The 19,544-nt window shown below is 39.6% G+C and overlaps 1 protein-coding gene across 2 annotated transcripts in view; it reads left to right on the forward strand.

Moving 5' to 3' along the window:
- Sp1 (Sp1 transcription factor) overlaps window positions 1-17,783 on the forward strand; it is a 38,318-nt gene extending 20,535 nt beyond the window's left edge. For both annotated transcript variants that reach the window (XM_046436058.2, XM_046436059.2), the window contains exons 4-6: window positions 7,311-7,479; window positions 12,736-12,935; window positions 13,990-17,783. In XM_046436058.2, the coding sequence (XP_046292014.1) occupies window positions 7,311-7,479; window positions 12,736-12,935; window positions 13,990-14,303 (683 nt within the window). In that variant the 3' untranslated portion in view covers window positions 14,304-17,783. The remainder of the gene's footprint in view (window positions 1-7,310; window positions 7,480-12,735; window positions 12,936-13,989) is intronic.
- Window positions 17,784-19,544: the final 1,761 nt, after the last annotated feature.

Consider the following 19,544-nt stretch of genomic DNA (forward strand, 5'->3'; position numbering starts at 1 on the left):
TATATATTTATATAGTGTACGTATTACTAATGAATTTAGTAATTTAATAATTTTGTTTAACAGAGGAAATGTCTTTGGTACCCATTCTCTGTTCTTATGTGGTCTGATTTTAAATATTATCATCAGACTCTTTTAGATGCTTGTCTCCTTATAGCATAGTTCTGGCAGTTGGACAAACAAAATGAAAAACACACACAACACATATCAGGACACAAATATCAGTAGGCTATATTGAGATGTAAACTGCTTAGTCAAGAATATTTGGTTGAGGGCTGGGGATATAGCTCATTTGGTAGAGTGCTTGCTTTGCATGCACAAGGCCCTGGATTCCATCCCCAGCACACACAAAAAAGAATATTTGGTCAGGGCTAGAGTTGTGACTCATTGGTAGAATGCTAGCCTGTGTGAGGCCCTGGGTTCAGCACTGCATAAAAATAAATGAATAAAATAAAGGTCCATCAAGAACTAGAAAAAGAATGTTTGGTAGTCCCATGCAATGGCACACACCTATAATTCCAGTGGCTTGGAAGGCTGAGGCAGGAGGATCATGAGTTCAAAGCCAGGCTCAGAAAAAGTGAGGCACTAAGAAATTCAATGAGACCCTGTCTCATAAATAAAATACAAAATAGGGCTGGGGATGTGCCTCAGTGATTAAATGCCTCTAAATTCAATCCTTGGTATGCCCACCCCCCACAAAAAAAAAAAAAAAAGAAAGAAAGAAAAGACTATTTGGTAGGCCGAGTATAGTCATACTTTCAGTGGTGCATGCCTGTAATCCAGTTGACGTGGGAGGCTGAGGCAGGAGGTTTTCGAGATCAAGGTCAGCATGGGCAAAAGCAAGACCTTTCTTAAAATTAAAAATAAAAAAGGCTGGGCGGCTGAGGTTATAGCTCAGTGGTAGAACGCTTGCCTAGTATGTGTGAGGTGTGAGGCACTGGGTTCAATTCTCAGTACCTCATATAAATAAATAAAATAAAGGTCTATTGACAACTAAAAAAAAAAAAAAAAACTCAAAAAAAGAAAAAAGGGCTGGGGACATAGCTCAGCAGTGGAGCATCCCTGGGTTTAATCCCAAGGTTTGAAAAAAAAAAAAGTCGTTTTGATTATAAAGATGAAAATTAATGAATATGATGTTACACACCTGTAATCCCAGCTACTCCAAAGAATTGAGTCAGGAGGATTACAAATTGGAGCCTTGCCTGCAATTTAATAAGCCCATGTATCATAATACAATATAAAAAGATCCGGGGATATAGCTGTGTAGTAGAGTACTAGCACCATAATGTATGCAAAGCCCTGGATTTAGTTTCTAGTATTGCAAAAATTTATATATAGAAAGACATAGATGTATAGAGAAATAGATATGAATATGTAGATATTGATATCTGTGTATCTATATTAAAGATGAAACTAAACAGATAATGCCTCAATAAAATAAAAAGACAAAAACATTTACATATACTAGAAGAGAAGGGAGCTTGAAAATAAAAGAAACAGAGGGAAAATTGAAAAATGTAGGCAAAAAAAAAACTAGTATTCAAATGAACAGTCTCTCTCCAAGGACTCAAATCAACACCATGGGATAAAGAAAACTTTCCCAAAGTATTCATGCAGAAATTAACCAGAACAGCCAACACTGAGACAGTCCAGTAAAATTAAACAAGTGGGTCAATGCCCGTAATCCCAGCAGCTCTGGAGGCTGAGGCAGGAAGATTGCAAGTTCAAAGCCAGTCTCAGAAATTTATTGAGACCCAAAACAACTTAGACCCTCCTGTCTCATAAAATAAGAAGGGCTGGGGATGTGACTCAAGCCTGGTGTGGTGGCACACACCTGTAATCCCAGCAACTTGGGAGGCTAAGGCAGGAGGATCAAGGGTTCAAAGCCAGCTTCAGCAACTTAGTGAGGCCTTAAGCAGTTTAGCAAAACTTTGTCTCAAAATAAAATGTAAAAAGGGCTGGGGGTGTAGCTCAGTGGTTAAGCACCCCTGGGTTCAATCCCTGGTACCAAAACAAACGAACAAAAAAAACCTAATCAATCAGGAAGGAAAGGAAAAATGGATCAATGTTGAGACATTTTGGCAGTTTGTTAAGTGCCAAAGTCATTGGATTAACATGTAAGACACTTAAATACTAGCCAACAATCTACATGGAAGAATTCAGGGGGCTGGAGATATAGCTCAGTTGGTAGAGTGATGGCCTCACATATACGAGGCCCTGGGTTCAATCCCCAGCCCTGCCCCCCCCCAAAAAAAAAAATTCAGCAAATAGCATTTGTTTACTGTTCCTATGGTGTGTTCCCTGTTCTGTGGAATCTACTGGATCATCAGGTAACAAAAATGACCCCAGAACGAAAATTAGTATCAAAACATTAATTTCTTATGAAAACGAACTAGGATTATTGGGAATACTTGAGGAATAGCTGATTCTAAAAGCTAGGTATGGTGGTGCACACCTGTAATTGAAGCTACTTGAAAGGCTGAGGTGGGATCATAGAGATCAGCCAGGGGAACATAGTAAGAACCAGTCTTAAGAAAAAAAACTGGGGCTAGGGTTGTGGCTCACTGGTAGAGTGCTTGCTTGACACCTGTGAAGCACCAGGTTCCAGCCTCAGCGTCCCATAAAAATAAATAAATAAAGGTAAAAAAAATTCTTTTCAAAAATCTTTAAAAAAAAAAAAAAAAGCCCTAATTCTAGATATAGAGCACATAATAAATATCAAATGTGAACTGTCTTGTCAGAAGAACTCCACAGCCAATTTTATGTATCTATGACCAAGTGTGGAACAATTTGAGCATCTGATAAGGTTAGTAACTCATGGATGAATACAATGAATGGAAGCATCAAATAAATTTAAATCTGGGTCATATTGATACAAGAAAGAAAACAAATTGATACAAGGAGTCATGAGGGAACTATTTGAAGTTATAGAAGTGTTCTATATTTTGGGCTAGGAATGTGTGGCTCAGTGGTTGAGTACTTACTTAGAGTACATGAGGCTCTGGGTTCAATCCCCAGAATGATGCAAGTAAAAAAAGGTATTCTATATATTGCTTCACTTTGCATGGTGGCAGACACCTGTAATCCCAGTGATTTGGGAGACTGAGGCAGGAAAATTACAAATTCAAGGCCAGCCTGGGCAATGTAGCAGAACTGTGTCTTAAAATGAAAAGGGTTGGGAATCTAGCTCAGTGGTAGAGTTTGCAGTAAGCTCTTTTGTTCAATCCTAGTAACAAAAAAAAAAAAGTCTTATCTTGCGTCTATCTTGTTTGTATTAGTGGTTGCTCAACTCTATGTGTTTGTCTATACTATGGTTTCTCTCAGCATTATCAACATTTTTAAGCCAGGTAATTTTTTGTTGTATTGGAGGAAATAAATAAATAGATGGGTGGTCTTGAGCATTGTAGAATGTTTAGCAGCACTGAATGTCAGACATGAAAATCAAAAAGGGCTTCAGATACTACCAGATGTCTCCTAGACAGCAAAATGGCCCCAGTTGAGAACTCTAAGCTTATGTAATGGATAAATTTTATGATATGTAAAATATATCTCAACAAACTTGATTTTTCAGGAAACTTATTGGTCACCTTTAGAGGAGTCTAGGAAACTAACCTTTTATTTATTTATTTTTTTAAATATTTTTTTAGTTCTGGTAGACACAATGCCTTTATTTTTATTTATTTGTTTTTATGTGCTGCTGAGACAGAGTCTTGCTAAGTTGCCAAGGCTGACCTCAAACTTGCAGTCCTTCTTTCTCAGCCTCCCCAAGTGCTGGGATTACAGGCATGTGCCACACCAGGCCCCACAGGAACATTGTTTTAACATTAATTCAGTAAGTATTAATAAAGTAAAGCTGAATTTGAAAAATACATCTCATTAAAGACACACTGTGTTTTCTGGACATGTTTCATTTTACACATTAGATTTAATCCAATGAATCTATCTCAGATCATGAAGCATTTGTGTGTTCAGTCATGCTGAAAGGTAGTATTGATTAACATATCACTTATTCCAGAGAAACATCAGGTATCTGGCTACAGCCCCAAATGAGGAAATAAAAGTCTCCTCTCTAGGTAACAGAAACAGATGTTTTCATAATACACAATACTTTATCTATTTAAATAATAGTAATTTTATTAATCTGAAAAGTCAAAGTAAATTAGAGGTAGCAAATTAGAAAGGAAAAGGGAGAATAGAAGAGATTGTACTATTAATTGCTGAGAAACATACAACTAGAAATGATAAAATATAATGCCAAGAAAACTACATGAATGGCCTCCAAATTCATCCCAATATCAACTACTTGGTTACTGTGAGGTAAAGCTAATGTAGGAGAGAGAATAAATACTTGATTCTGTTTTAAATCATCAGTTTTAAAAATAAAAGGTGGGGGCTGGGTTGTGGCTCAGTGATAGAGTGCTTGCCTAGTGTGGGTGAGACACTGGGTTCAATCCTCAGCACCGTATAAAAATAAAGGTATTGTGTCCATCTCCAACTAAAAAAAAGGAAAAGGGCTGAGGATGGACTGTGTGGTTATGTACCCCTGGGTTCAGTCCCCAGCATTCGTAAAATTATTTCAGAGATCATATGAATAGGGAAGGTGCCGCAGTCCGGCTGCAGCAAAATAACAGGGGGTTGACGAATAACTTGTGTACGTTGATACAGCAGGAGTGGGAACCGTTTATTGTAGGACAGGAGTGGTATTTATACATTCCACACAGCTTATCTTAATTAGCATAAACTAGATACATCAGTCAACCAATAAGGAATCTCCACGCTTAATGGCTCGCTGGCGTTACTTCACAAACCACTCCCTCTGGCAATATGCCAGGCGCCATCCAGACTTGTTTACAGACTCTAACAGGAAGGAAAATCCCTACAGTGTCTTTGTAACTATATGAGAACTAGCTGTTTTTAAAGTTACCAAGGAGGCCTTATTTCAGTTTATTTTAGTATTGCCCAAGTTTCTTTTTTCTTTCTTTCTCATAGGAGATTAGGGTTTTGACTTATCATGGTGGTCTTCTTGGAAGATCATGATTTCAGCACACCTCTTCCCTTTGAGGAAAAAGAAGTGTTTAACAGCCATGGCTGTTTTAGAAACTGATGCTAGAGGCAATCATTGGCCTGGGCAAGACTGTTATTAAACTGTGCCTCTGATTTTCTAGTTACTTTCATCTTGGAAAGTAAAGTCTTTAATATATTTCATAACTTAACCAATGTCACATTTTAAGATTAAACTGTTCTTTTTCTTTTTTTTTTTTTAAGAGAGAGAGAGATTTTTAATATTTATTTTTTAGTTTTCCGCAGGCACAACATCTTTGTTTGTATGTGGTGCTGAGGATCGAACCCGGGCCGCACGCATGCCAGATGAGCGCGCTACTGCTTGAGCCACATCCCCAGCCCTAAACTGTTCTTTTTCTAAAAAAAAAAACTGTTATTAAAAGACAGGCGAGCCCTGTGTGGTGGCTCATGCCTGTAATCTGAGTAACTTGGGAGGATCAAGCTTAAGGCCAACCCTGGCAATTTTTAGGGAGACCCTTTCTCAAAATAAATAAATGAAAGGGCTGGGGATGTAGCTCAATAGTAGAGTGGTCCTGAGTTCAGTCCCCAGTACTAGAAGAAATGAAACAAGGGGAAGCAACAAATTCTGGCATGATATTGAAGCTTTGCTGGCATTTCATCTCTCTTTAAAAATCTATGTTTTTATTTATTTATTTATTTTTTTAGAGTTAGGGTCTTGCTATGCCACTCAGGCTCGCCTCCAGCTTCTGTGCTCAAGCGAACCTCTTACTTTAAGCCCTCCAATGTAGCTGGAACTATAGGTACAAGCCATCATACCCAGCCCCTGCTTTGTAAAATTAACATTTATTTATTTATTTGAAGTAATAGAGATTGAACCTAGGGTCACTTTACCATTGAACCACATCTTATGCCCTTCTTGTTTTCAATTTTGAGACAGGGTCTTACTGAGTTGCTAAGACTGGTCATGAACTTGTGATCCTCCTGCCTCAGCCTCCCTAGACACTGGGATTAATACAGACACATGATGATATGCCAACACACCCCCCTTTTAAATGAAATTTGAAATTATTATTTCTAACCTCATACCCAATTTTTTTGAAAGGGAATATCATGCTCCATACATTCTTTATTTTATTTGTTTTTATGTGGTGTTGAGGATTGAACCTACTGACTCAACATACTAGGCATGCACTCTATCACTGAGCTACAACCTCAGCCCTCAAACCCTTTTTTTTTTTTTTTTGGTACCAGGCATTGAACTCAGGGGCACTCAACCACTGAGTCACATCCACAGCCCTTTTTATATTTTATTTAGAGACAGGATTTCACTGAGTTTCTTAGGGCCTCAGCCTCCCGAGCCACTGGGATTATAGGTGTGCGCCACCTTGCCTGGCACTCATATCCAATTTTTTTAAAAAATATTTATTTGGTTGTAGATGAACACACAGTATCTTTATTTATTTTTATGTGGTGCTGAGGATTGAACCCAGTGCCTCACACATGCAAGGCAAGCACTTTACCACTGAGCTATAGCCTCAGCCCCCTCATATCCAATTTTTTAAAAACTTTTTTTAGTTGTAGATGGACAATATATATATATTTTAATGTGGTGCTAAGGATCGAACCCAGGATCTCACACTTGCAAGGCAAGTGCTCTACCACTGAGCTACAGCCCCAGCCTCTCATACCCAACTTTTGTATTTGAGTTGGACACAGTCGTGCATGCCTACAGTTCCAGCAACTTGGAGGCTGAGAATGGAAGATCACAAGTTGTAGTTCAGCCTCAACAACGTAGTATGACCCTGTCTTAAAAAAAAAAAAAAAAAAACAGAATGGACTGCCCCAATGTAGCTGAGTGATAAAGCACCTCTGGGTTCAACCCTAGCACTAAGCATGCAAGCATGCACACATACGCACACATACATACACACACACCTTTGAAATCATAGTTTAATTCCCAGTACTGAAGACAAAACAAAACCTTGAAGAGATTGAAGCTTAGTGGACTATACCTTCAGTCCTAGCTATTCAGGAGGCTGAGGCAGAAGGATCATAAGTTTGAGGCCAACCTGGGCAATTTAGGGAAACCCTATCTCAAAATAAAAAAAGTAGCAGGGTTCAGGAATGTAGCTTAATGATAAAGTGTCCCTGGGTTCAATCCCCAGTAATGGTGGAAAACAAAAATCCTTGAATAAACAGTGCTGTGAATGAATGTGAGATGTCATTGAGATGCCTGAGTCTGTCATTGCCTATCAGTTACCCATGTTGACCCTGGTCTCCCTTAATTTCAGGTGATCATGGAGCTCAGCTTGGCCTCCATGGGGCTGGTGGTGATGGGATACATGATGACACAGCAGGTGGAGAAGAAGGAGAGAACAGCCCAGATCCCCAACCCCAAGCTGGTCGGAGAACCCGGCGAGAAGCATGCACCTGCCCTTACTGTAAAGACAGTGAAGGAAGGTAAGTTTACCCAGTTGACTCTTTTGAATATAAAGAAAAATTAATGGGGGGCTGGGGATGTGGCTCAAGCGATAGCGCGCTCGCCTGGCATGCGTGTGGCCCGGGTTTGATCCTCAGCACCACATACAAACAAAGATGTTGTGTCAGCCGAAAACTAAAAAATAAATATTAAAATTCTCTTTGTCTCTCTCTTAAAAAAACAAAAAAACAAAAAACAAAGAAACAAGAAAAATTAATGGACTAGAAAGTAAAATGAAGAGAGTTAATTTTTTAATATTTAAGACTCAGCAATGTTTTTTTTTTAACAACTTGATTTCTTTTCTCTCTCCTTTTATTTATTTATTTTTTTAGTTGTTGATGGACCTTTATTTATTTACTTATTTTATTTATATGTGGTGCTGAGAATGGAACCCAGGGCCTCACACATGCTAGGCAAGTGCTCTACCACTGAGCCACAACCCCAGCCCTTGTTTTGTTTTTTGTACTGGGGAATGAGCCCTAGGGCACTTTACCACTGAGCCACATCCTCAGCCCTTTATACAATTTGAGACAGGGTCTCACTAAGTCGATTAGGGCCTCTATAAATTGCTGAGGCTGGCCTTGAATTTGGGATTCTCCTGCCTCAGTCTCCTGAGTCTCTGGGATTTCAGGTGTGTGCCATCACACCCAGCCATATTATGGGACTTTGATTCCAGCTCTAATCTTTCATTCTTCACTGTTACAATTTAGGGACTTAAAGGTTTCCACTTCCACCCAGAGTTAAGGAAATCAGATGGATTTAACTGGTATAATAATTACCATCAAATGTCTATTTTAAGATGATTTTAACAAGATTGCTTGTAGAAAAGCAAAGAAAAACCTACCTTCTGTAATGATTTCTTTTTTTTTAACATTTTTAGTTGTAGATGGATACAGTACCTTTATTTATTTGTTTACTTATTTTTATGTGGTATGGGGGCTCAAACCCAGTGCCTCACGCATGCTAGGCAAGTGCTCTACCACTGAGCCACAACCCCAACCCTGTAATGATTTCTTACAGTGGTTTTGTGAGTATCATGAGATTCCCAGACTATTGCTTTCACTGAAAATAAAAAATGCTTACTTCAGATAGAAAATTTTTCCATCAGGGAATCTAAAAGATCCTGCAAAGTTCTGACAAATTTTTTCATCAGTAGCACCTATTATTTACCTCTGGTGAGTTCTAAGTACTATTCTTTTCCTTGAAGTCACTATTTTTGAAAAAGAACAGAAAGTAGTATCTCTCTTTTTTTTAAATTTGTTTTTTAGTTATAGTTGGACACAATACCTTTATTTCACTTAATTATTTTTATGTGGTGCTGAGGATCGAACCCAGGGTCTTGCATGTGTGAGGCAAGTGCTCTACCGCTGAGCCACAACCCCAGCCCAGAAAGTAGTATCTTTTAAATGCTCTTTAAAATTCTGTTCCCGGGCTGGGGATGTGGCTCAAGCGGTAGCGCGCTCACCTGGCATGCGTGCGGCCTGGGTTCGATCCTCAGCACCACATACAAACAAAGATGTTGTGTCCGCCAAATACTAAAAATAAATATTAAAATTCTCTCTCTCTCTAAAAAAAAATTTAATTAATTAAAAAAAAGTAAATAAAATAAAATTCTGTTCCCAACCAGGTGTGGTGGCACATGTCTGTAATCCCAGCAGCTTGAAAAGCTGAGGCAGGAAGATCGAAAGTTCAAAGCTAGCCTCAGCAACATAGTGAGATCCTGCATCAAAATAAAAAATAAAAAGTGCTAGGGATGTGGCTTAGGTCTTGAGTGCCCCTGGGTTCAATCCCTAGTATTAAAGTGAAAAAATAAATTAGCAAAATAAAAATCTGTTAGCCCCTGATGGGGAGAATCACAGCCTCTGGGACAGGAGTCCCTGTGTTTCTCCTTTGCTAGCAAAGCAATAAAACTTTTTTTTTTTTTCTTTTTCTAAACAAAAACTGTTTAAAGTTTTATTCCATTAAATAAGCAAGCACAAAAATATAAAAATAAGAAAGTACCAAAACAGAAAATAAATTGAGTTTTTCTCGTTTATCCTGCATTATAGAAAAGTGGGCCATATGTGCCTAAGTCAGAAGCACCGAGTAGAGCACAGTTTTCTTCTAACAAAGTTTCACATGGCTTACTTACATTTTTTGAAGGAAATTCTCTGATTTGCTCCTAAATGTGATTTTATTTCTGTTATGTTTTTTTTTTTCCTTTGTTAGTAATAATATGTGCTGTTAAAACACAAGAAAATTCCCTCTTGAAAATCTCAGTGCCCACTAATGGATCGCATATGTCATAAATTGATTTGGGGGAAAAAATGCCTCAGAACTGTTTCCTGAGAGGAACATGGGATCTACTTCATATAGGAGGAAAAATATCATTTTTGTTTTAACATACATTGCACTAATTGGGATCATTGATCCCTCATGCCTCCCCCTCTTTTTAAAAAAAATTTTAATTATTTGTTACCAAGGGTTGAAACAAGGGACGTTTAACCACAGAGCCATATCGCCAGTCCTTTTTAAAGTTTTTTTTTTTTAATTTAAAGTACAGTTTGTATTTATTTTTTAACAGAGAGAGAGAGAGAATTTTAATATTTATTTTTTAGTTTTCGGCTGACACAACATCTTTGTTTGTATGTGGTGCTGAGGATCGAACCCAGGCCGCACGCATGCCAGGCGAGCATGCTACCGCTTGAGCCACATCCCAGCCCCTTTTTAAAGTTTTTGTTTAGAGCTAGGGCCTCGCTAAGTTACTGAGGCTTGCTTTGAACTCTCCCAAGCCAATGGGATTACAGGTGTGTGTCACTATTCCTGCCCTCCCCCTTTTTAAGATAGGGTCTTCTTATATTGCCCAGTCTGGCCTCAAACTTCGGGGCTCAAGCAGTCCTCCTACTCCAGGCTCCTAAGTGGACAAGACTATAGGTATATGGGACTACATCTGGCTGTTCTCTTCTGTTTTAACTTTTATTCAGTCTATCCACCTTTTCCACTGAGTCTGTGATATTGTGTTACCTTTTGGGGTTTCATTTTTTACCATTTGGCTCTTGATTCCTGTTCTAGGAGAAAAATTTTGTAATTGTAAAATACTACTTTTTTTTGGTACTGGAGTTTGAACCTAGGGGTGCTCAACCTCTGAGTCACAACTCTAGTTCTACTTTTGTATTTTATTTTGAGATAGGGTCTTACTAAGTTGCTAAGGCTGGCTTTGAACTTGCCTCAGCTTTTTGCCTCAGCCTGTCCAACTGTTGGGATGACAGACGTGGGCCACTGTGTCTGAGTATACATTTTCTTTTTTTGTGTGTGGTGCTGGGGATTGAACCCAGGCCCTTATGCATGCAAGGCAAGCACTCTACCAACTGAGCTATATCCCCAGCCCCCAACCATACATTTTCTTTAAAGTTCCCTCCAAGTGTTTAAATGGGCAGACCCTTTTTTGCTCATTAGGTGAGTCCATAACCAAAAATACCACTATAATAATATTTCCCATGGGTAATGCTTGGTCTGAGACTTAAGTTCTAGAAGACAAGAAAATGTCTTCAGACATCACAAATCACTGTAAGAGTGATCATCTGTCTCTCTTTTTTTGGTGGTACTAAGGGTTTAACCTAGGAGCTACCACTAAACTATACCCCCAACTCTCTTTTATTTTGAGACAGGGTCTCATTAAATTATAGAGGCTGGCCTGGAGTTTGTAATCCTTCTGACTCAGCTGTATCAAGCAAACGATCATCTCTTTCTAAAAATATAGACAACAAAGTTGATTAAGGAACAAGAAAGCAGGAAAGAACAAATATTCAGTAGAGAGGAAACTTGAATTTTGGCAATGAAGAACCAGAATCAACTGTGTATGATGGCACACACCTGTATTCCTAAAGGGGACTGAGGCAGGAGGATCACAAGTTCAAGGCCAAACTCAGCAACTTAGGGAGGCCCTAAGCAACTTAGCTAGACACTGTCTTAAAATAAGAAATAGAAAAGGACTGGAAATGTAGATCATTTGTAAAGCACCTCTGGCATCAATCTCCAGTACCAAAAAATAAATAACAACAAAAAGAAGCAGAATCTGCTAGATTGATTATTTTTTAAATACTGGAGATTGAACATAGGCATGCTTTACCACTAAACTACATCCCCAGCACCCCCCCCCTTTTTTTTTTTTCCCTGAGATAGGGTCTCTTTGGGTTGCCCAGTCTGGTCTTGAACTTGTGATCCTTCTGCCTCAGCCTCTCTAGTAGCTGGGATTCCGTGCATGCTCTGCTATACCTGTCTAGATTTATCTTTTTTAAAAATAAAAGTTTAGAGTTTGGGGTTAAAGCTCAGTACTAAGTACCTGTGGAGCATGCAGGAGGCCCTAGGTTCAAGCCCCAGCACTGCAAAAGAGAGAAAGAAAGGAAGGAAGGAAGAAAAGTTTGGGTTAAAACCAGATGCTCTGTTGCATGCCTATAACCTCAGGGACTTTAGAGACAGAAGCAGGAGGGTTACAAGTTTGAGGCCAGCCTGGGCAACCTAGTGAGATCCCATCTCAAAAAATAAAAAGGGCCAGGCATGGTGGTGAATGCCTATAATCTCAGTGGCTCTGGAGGCTGAGGCAGGAGGTTTCCAAGTTCAAAGCTAGCCTCAGCAATTTAGCAAGGCTCTAAGCAACTCAGTGAGACCCCGTCTCTAAAAAAAATACAAAAAAGGACTGGGGATGTGGTTCAGTGATTAAGTGCCCTTGAGTTCAATCCCTGGTACCAAAAAAAAAATAAATAAATAAAAGGGGCGCTGGGGTTGTGGCTCAGTGGTAGAGCACTTGCCTAGCATGTGTAAGGCGCTGGGTTTGATCCTCAGCACCACATAAAAATAAATAAATAAAAATAAAGGTATTCTGTTCAACTACAACTAAAAAATAAATATTAAAAGAAATAAAAATAAATAAAAAAATAAAAGGGCTTGGGGCTAGGCATGGTGGCACATGCCTATAATCCTAGTGGCTTAGACGGCTGAGGCAGGAGGATTGAGAGTTCAAAACCAGCCTCAGCAATTTAGCAAGGCTCTAAGCAACTAATCAGAACCCTATCTCTAAATAAAATATAAAATGGGCTGGGGTTGTGGCTCAGGAGTTAAGTGCCCTGGGTCCGATCCCCATACTTAAAAAAAGAAAATGAAAAAAAGGGGTTTGCAATATAGCTATTGCTGTTAATATTTTATGCTTCTTTAATTTCAGTCTTCAGAGTGAGTGATAATAGTTGTGTTCTCAATTTCAGGGGTTCTGGTGATCCTGGCAAAAAGAAACAGCATATTTGCCACATTCAAGGCTGTGGCAAAGTATATGGCAAGACCTCACACCTACGGGCACATTTGCGCTGGCACACAGGCGAGAGGCCATTCATGTGTACCTGGTCATATTGTGGGAAACGTTTTACACGTTCGGATGAGCTGCAGAGACATAAACGCACTCACACAGGTAAGCTAGAGCCTAGGGAAAAAAAACAGTAATAGGACAGAATGGAAAGACAGAAGATATGTCTGTGAAATAGCTAAAATTTCCAAGCAACTTATGTGTGGAAGTGAATATGTAGACCATAAATGGAATTGGAATTGATCTAAAAAATTTGAAAATGGAAGAAACTATAGATTTCAAGTTGACTTTGAAGAGAAGCACTGACCCCCATTGCTCTTGTTTTTTTTTTTTTTTTTTCTTTTTAATAATTATTTTTTAGTTTTAGGTGAACATGATATCTTTATTTTATTTCTATGTGGAGCTGAGGATCAAACCCAGTGCATCCTGCATGCTAGGCAGGCACTCTGCCATTGAGCCACAACCCCAGCCCCCCCATTGCTCTTCTTGGTCTTTGTCCTACCTACTTTCCTGCTAAGTTCTGCCTTGCTTTACTCAGTATTAACCAACCTTTATCTATTTTTCTTCCCCAAGAAAGGAAACGATACTTGCTAGGTTGCTCATGTTCTTGTCACCTTCTACGGCTGACTTTATTCTATCTCATGTAATTATTTATTTATCTGTTTGTTTATTTACATATTTATGGTTCTGAGGATCACCCCAGGAGCATTTTACCATGCAGCTACATCTCCAGTCCTTTTGTTATTTATTTAATTTTGGAGTGGGTAGTAGGTATTGAACTCAGGGGCACTCAACTACCAAGCCACATCTCCAGCCCTGTTTTGTATTTTTAGAGACAGGGTCTCACCAAGATGCTTAGCACCTCACTATTATGGAGGCTGGCTTTGAACCTGGGATCCTCCTGCCTCAGCCTCCCTAGCACCTGGGATTACAGGCGTGCCCCACCTTGCCCAGCTTGTTTTTTATTTTGAGACATGCTTTTGCTAAGTTACCTAGGGCCTGAATTGCTGAGGCTGACCTCCTGCCTCAGCCCTCTGAGTTATTTCAAATGTAGGTGTGAGCCACCGCACCTGATGTAGTTTGAAGGTGGTAAATTAGGCAAGATATCTTCACTTCCTGACATGTCAGCTTCTTACCTTTTTTCTCTCCCTTTATCTAGGTGAGAAGAAATTTGCCTGCCCTGAGTGTCCTAAGCGCTTCATGAGGAGTGATCACCTGTCAAAGCATATCAAGACCCACCAGAATAAGAAGGGAGGCCCAGGTGTAGCCCTGAGTGTGGGCACTTTGCCCCTGGACAGTGGGGCAGGTTCAGAAGGCAGCGGCACTGCCACCCCTTCAGCCCTTATTACCACCAATATGGTAGCCATGGAGGCCATCTGTCCTGAGGGTATTGCCCGTCTTGCCAACAGTGGCATCAACGTCATGCAGGTGGCGGATCTGCAGTCCATTAATATCAGTGGCAATGGCTTCTGAGATCAGGCAACCGGGGCAAGAGACCTATGGGCCAATACCCATCAACCCCCGGGATGCAAGTTAGCATGGGTCCAAGAGACATGTGGGAGAGAGAGAGCCATGAGGCATTAAAATGCATGGTGGTGGGAAGAGTTTGGGGATGGATACAAAGAAGAGACAGGGTTCTGACACCCACCCGTATCATCAGTGCCTCCTTACAGGTGGGAAACATCAGTGAAAATTCTGTTGGTGCCACCCTTTGATGAGCATTTGTTTGATCCCAGTTTCTTCTTATACTTCTTACCCCAGTCTCCCATTCCTTTGTTTCCCCTTCTCAGCTCTCCCATGATGGATCCCCCCCCTTACCTAAAGCCATCATGCCTTGATAAATATATATGATCATTGAAATACTTTTTAACAAAAAACAGATTCTATATTATATATATATATATATGCATATATATATAAAGATATATAGAGATGCATTCACAGGGGTTGGCTGGGAGGAGGAAGGAGACCATTCTGTGACCAAAATAGCTTGGTCATTTTTTTTTTTTTTTTTTAATTGCCTTATTTCCTTAGGGCTGAGCCTTATTGTGACACATCAAGCTTTTCTGTAGATGTTGTCTTGGCTTCCCACCAGAGTAAGCATTTATATGCTCTGCTTTTAGTTTATATATACATACATAATGTTTTTCCTTTCTTAATTTTATCTTTTTATTTGGGATCAGCTTCTTGCACTCCTTTCTTGACTCAACCCTTTCTATCTCCCCTTCTCTCACCTAATCACTTCATGTTTTGTTTTTGGTAATGGTCCCTGGATGAGGCACTTCTGTCAATCTTTTAAAAGCCTTAGTCCCATCAGCAGAATGGAAAAACCTTGAAGCTTAGTATGATGCTTGAGATAGCTATGGAGGGCATGTTCAAAATACTCCTGACGCAGGCACCTTCATGGTGCTGGAGAGTCAAAGGCATCTCCCTTCATTAGCTCCTCTAAGCATCAAGAATCAAGCAAGTCTTTCTGTGGAATTGTACAAGAGACCATTTAAACAAGATAATCCGCGATCTGTTTATATAAATTGTCAAAAAGTAGTCAAATAATAAATAGGGAATTCCAATAGGAAAAAGATGTGCTCAGAAGAGGAAGTGACAAATAGTTGGGAGTTATTTGGACTTTGATACCATTGTCTTCCAAGGTAGCTCTAAGCCTTGATGTATGGGCTTCTGAGTTCATACTCTGAAAGGAAGTACACTTCCTCTTTTGAACATTCCTGTAGTTTCTTTCCCTTTGTGTTGTTAAAGAATATCAGCCAATAAATCTGTTCAGGTTTCCATTCTGCAGAACTCCAGAGCATGTGCTAGTGGCAAGACAGTGGCTCTTATGATTTTTTTCCCTTAATTCTTCCTTATATGTACTTGGGTGGTTCCTAAGGGAAAGGGAAGCACATGATCATGGGAATGATAGCCCAGAACAAAAAGAAATCTTGTCTTACCACTGTGGTTTATAGGAGAGATTGGGAGAAATCTTCCTGCTTTCTCCATGGACTGATTCCAGAAGAGACTGATCCAAAAATTATAGCGGCAGGGAACTCTTGGTGCATTTGGCACTGAGATTTAAATGCAACAGAATTGTCCTCAAAGCCCAGCCATTAAAGCATTGTCTCTCTTGACCTTCTGGTATCTTGTTAGAGAGCTTTTCACTGTGAGGAAGTGTGGAAATGGCTGTGTGTATGAGTGTTATCTGTCAGGTTGGGGATAGGTTTTCTGTTAGCCAATATTAAAAGAGACCTACAATAAAAAATTACCCTGATCTGATAGAGAAGTGTTTGTGTATGACTGTGTGTATGACTGTGTGTTTGTGCCTGTATATATCTACATTCAGAGGAGAAATTATATTTGAAATTGTTGGAAAATAAATTCAGATCAAAATGCCTTTCAGGCGCATTACCTAGAAATCTGTCTTAAAACCTGGGTATGTTCCTGAAGTCATTTCTCTGCTTTTGCTAAATCAGTTATAATTATGACTGGGGGATATTCTGCACTTTCTAAAGAAGAAACTATTTTTGTGTGAAAGTGAAACCTATCATCCAGCTCTATGGCAGAGTCCTTGTACTTAAATCTTTTTATCTTGGCTATCAATAGATGATGCTATGATTCTACTATACATTTTATATAAAATCCATTCAAATTAAGTTTTGGGTAACTTTATGCTGTTGTTAAATTGAAATATAATAGCTGTTAATACTCTAAACAATAGTTCACTCCATTTGGTCCTTTCTCTGAAGACAATACTGTTATCAACCCTCAGGAACTATTGCAAGGAACTTTACCCAGATCGGATTAAGAATCCTGAAGTAAAAGTCATCCATGACTGTTCATCATCACACACTTTATTCCTACTGAAAGGCAGAACTTAGAGTTGGTTATTTTATGTCTGTAATCATGTTCTTTGGCATCTTTTGGAGGAAAGGGACAAGTTAACATGCTGGAGTATACAGTATTTTGCTCCATAGAGCATTTCCAGGAATGGAATCTTCTCCAGTATGAAATTATTAGCTGCAAACTAGCTTACTGATGCTGAGAACTACAAGCTTTTAGATGAGGTTATTTGATGGTGTTTCTCTCTTGGGTGAAAAGTTGCTGGTTCATTATCATTACCATGAGTGAATTTATATCCAATTCATTGCACTTATCTTATTTCTTTCCCACAGAGGAAGCTTCAGATCCAGCATCTTGTTTGGCCCACAAATGGAATCAGCTTCTGCTTCTGTCTCCCAGCAGCAGCAAGCCATTTAGTCTTTTCCAGGAGAAGTTAGGTGGTTACATTCCTTGAGTCAGGAGCTCTTTACTGAAAATTCCCCTTTCCTGAACTTTAGGCCAGCAGAAATTAATGTAACTGACATGCATATTCCGAACCTATTTTCATGATTTAAAAAAAAATTTTTTTTTGATGACCAAACCTTGCAGGGTTGGGCATGACCAGGACTAGTAAAATGAAAGCACTCATTGTCTTGTTCTTTCAGGTTGCCCATTCACATTCATCTGCTTATCACTTAACTGTCTCACTTTTTACCCAGAGAAGTAACAACCCACACCATCTTCCTTCAGGGACCTCCCAGCTGGCACTCTGTTTTTGGGTGCTATGCAGAATGCAGTTTAATGGATATTTCTCAGCCTGGTTTCAGAATACATAGAACCTTTGATCCCAAAAAGTATAGACTGAAGTATGGGGTAAAGATTATGATTGGGGGAGGGTTGGAGACAAAAGCTGTAAATTACTATGGCTGATTTATTTCTACTATATACATATATATATTTTTTGCTTTTGTATATCCTATATAGGAAACTAAGCATTGTATTTTTTTAACAAATCTGAGAAAGCACTATGAACTGCAGGTGTTTGACTTTCAGAATATATTTTGTATTGTTAAATATCTTCACATTGTGTGAATACTGGAAGCTGCAGATCTTTGCTAGGACGCAATAAATTTATACACTTTTTGAGGTTTTTTTCCTGGGGTGCTAATCAGGCCCCTGTTATGCTTTGGGGGAGCCCTGGTGCTACATGCTTAAAGTTTTCATTCAGTTGTAAGTACCCTGATGCCTTTTGGACCTTGGGATCAGATCAAAAGAGTTTTGGAGATCAGGTACCAAGGAAATGAGGACAGATTGGCTGCCTCAAATGATAAGGGGCTCTTTGCATAACTTTCCTTCCCCTTAGCCAAAGCTGTGTAGCCTCTTGGGGTTGGGAGGAGAAATGTGAAATCTCAGACTTCATCTTCCTTTAGAAGAAAGCCAGTAATTTATGTGCAATGATGAAAGGTGGCAGCAGTAGCTTTGGGGGAAGGGAGGAGGATATGGCACTTCTCCAACCCCGGAAAACATTGTTTTTGAGAACTGCTGATAAAATATGGGCATGTTATTACTTTTGTTTGGGAGACTGTGTTCTTTCTAGTGCCTATCTTGGCTCTACTCCGGGGGTACAGACCTAGGAGGATGAGCAGACCAGCTTTGAGGTTGACCTATTTCTTTTCTTTGTCTGCCTTCCGTAAATACCAGCCCCCAGGAAGACATTAAGCAGCCTTAAGCTTAAATTTATACTCCCTCTTCCACACTTGGCTCACTTGCCTTAGATTGAAGACCAGGAAAGGAAAAGAAGGGAAGTTCCTGGCTTCATTCCTCCCCGAGGCCTTCTCCACTTTGATTTTAACAAACCCAAAAAGATTTTCTCCACAACATTCATTTGCAAGAAAGGAGTATTTTCCCATTTGCTCCTTCAAACAGCCCAGCTTTCCTTGTCTAAATGAAGGGATTACCCTTCATTTAGTTAACCATGATCTGTCCTTTAATTCTCTGAAGTCCCAGCTCAGTATAAAAAATAAAGTCAGGTTTGGCTGGGGGTGCAGGTAGTGAGGACTTTATTGATACCTACCCTTGGGACCTCCCAGCTGGCACTCTGTTTTTGGGTGTGTGCTTCCCTATTTCTTGCCTTCAGGAATTACTCTGTGCCTTCTCCACAGAGGAGGATTGGGCTTCCTCTACCCAGCTTTGCCAGTAACTAACTGCTCTTGAACAATGTCAACAGGGGCAGCTATTCATATTTCTGATCATCCCTTTCTCCCAGTGGCATCCCATGCATGGCCCTTACCTAGAGTCTAGGGGAAAAAGAATATGAGGAGAATATCTGATATTCTATACACCAGTGGCAGCTGTCCCAGGACCTGCTCCTCTTCCCAAGTCTGTCATCATCCTGGGGCGAGGGGTGGTGCTTCAATCTCTGGTGCCTAAAACAAGTTTCTCTCTCTTAACACTGGCAATAACCAGTCTCCATACCACTGTTGCCTTTTAAACTTCTTAATAATCTCATGCTGTGTGTTTGTTGTTGATTCCAAACCAATTATCACCAGGGCTGTGTGGGTAAATACTTTTAATGCTCTATCATCTTGCTCTTTTCCAGCCTACTCTTGTGTATGTATGATGCTAATTTCTTGTTTTTCAGTTTCTTCCTGCTCCTTTTGTATCTTCTTTCTTGTTTTTCCCCCTACCTTTTGTCTGGGTGTTTTGGGGCTCTTCCCCGCTCCTTTTGTACAAAGATTAGTTTCAATGTAGTCTGTAGCTCCTTTGTAAACCAATTAAAAAAATTTTTTTTAAATAAAAAAGCCATGTCTCTGGTGTATTGAGAGGGTGGGGAATGGGGAGAATATGGTTACAACTTCATATTCTGAACTCTGCAAATGTTTCCAGATATACAACAGTTGTGTT

Source organism: Marmota monax, unplaced genomic scaffold, assembly GCF_021218885.2.
Source record: "Marmota monax isolate L192 unplaced genomic scaffold, Marmota_monax_Labrador192_F-V1.1 WCK01_AAM20220418_F8-fsc00012, whole genome shotgun sequence".
NCBI classification, from domain to species: Eukaryota; Metazoa; Chordata; class Mammalia; order Rodentia; family Sciuridae; genus Marmota; species Marmota monax.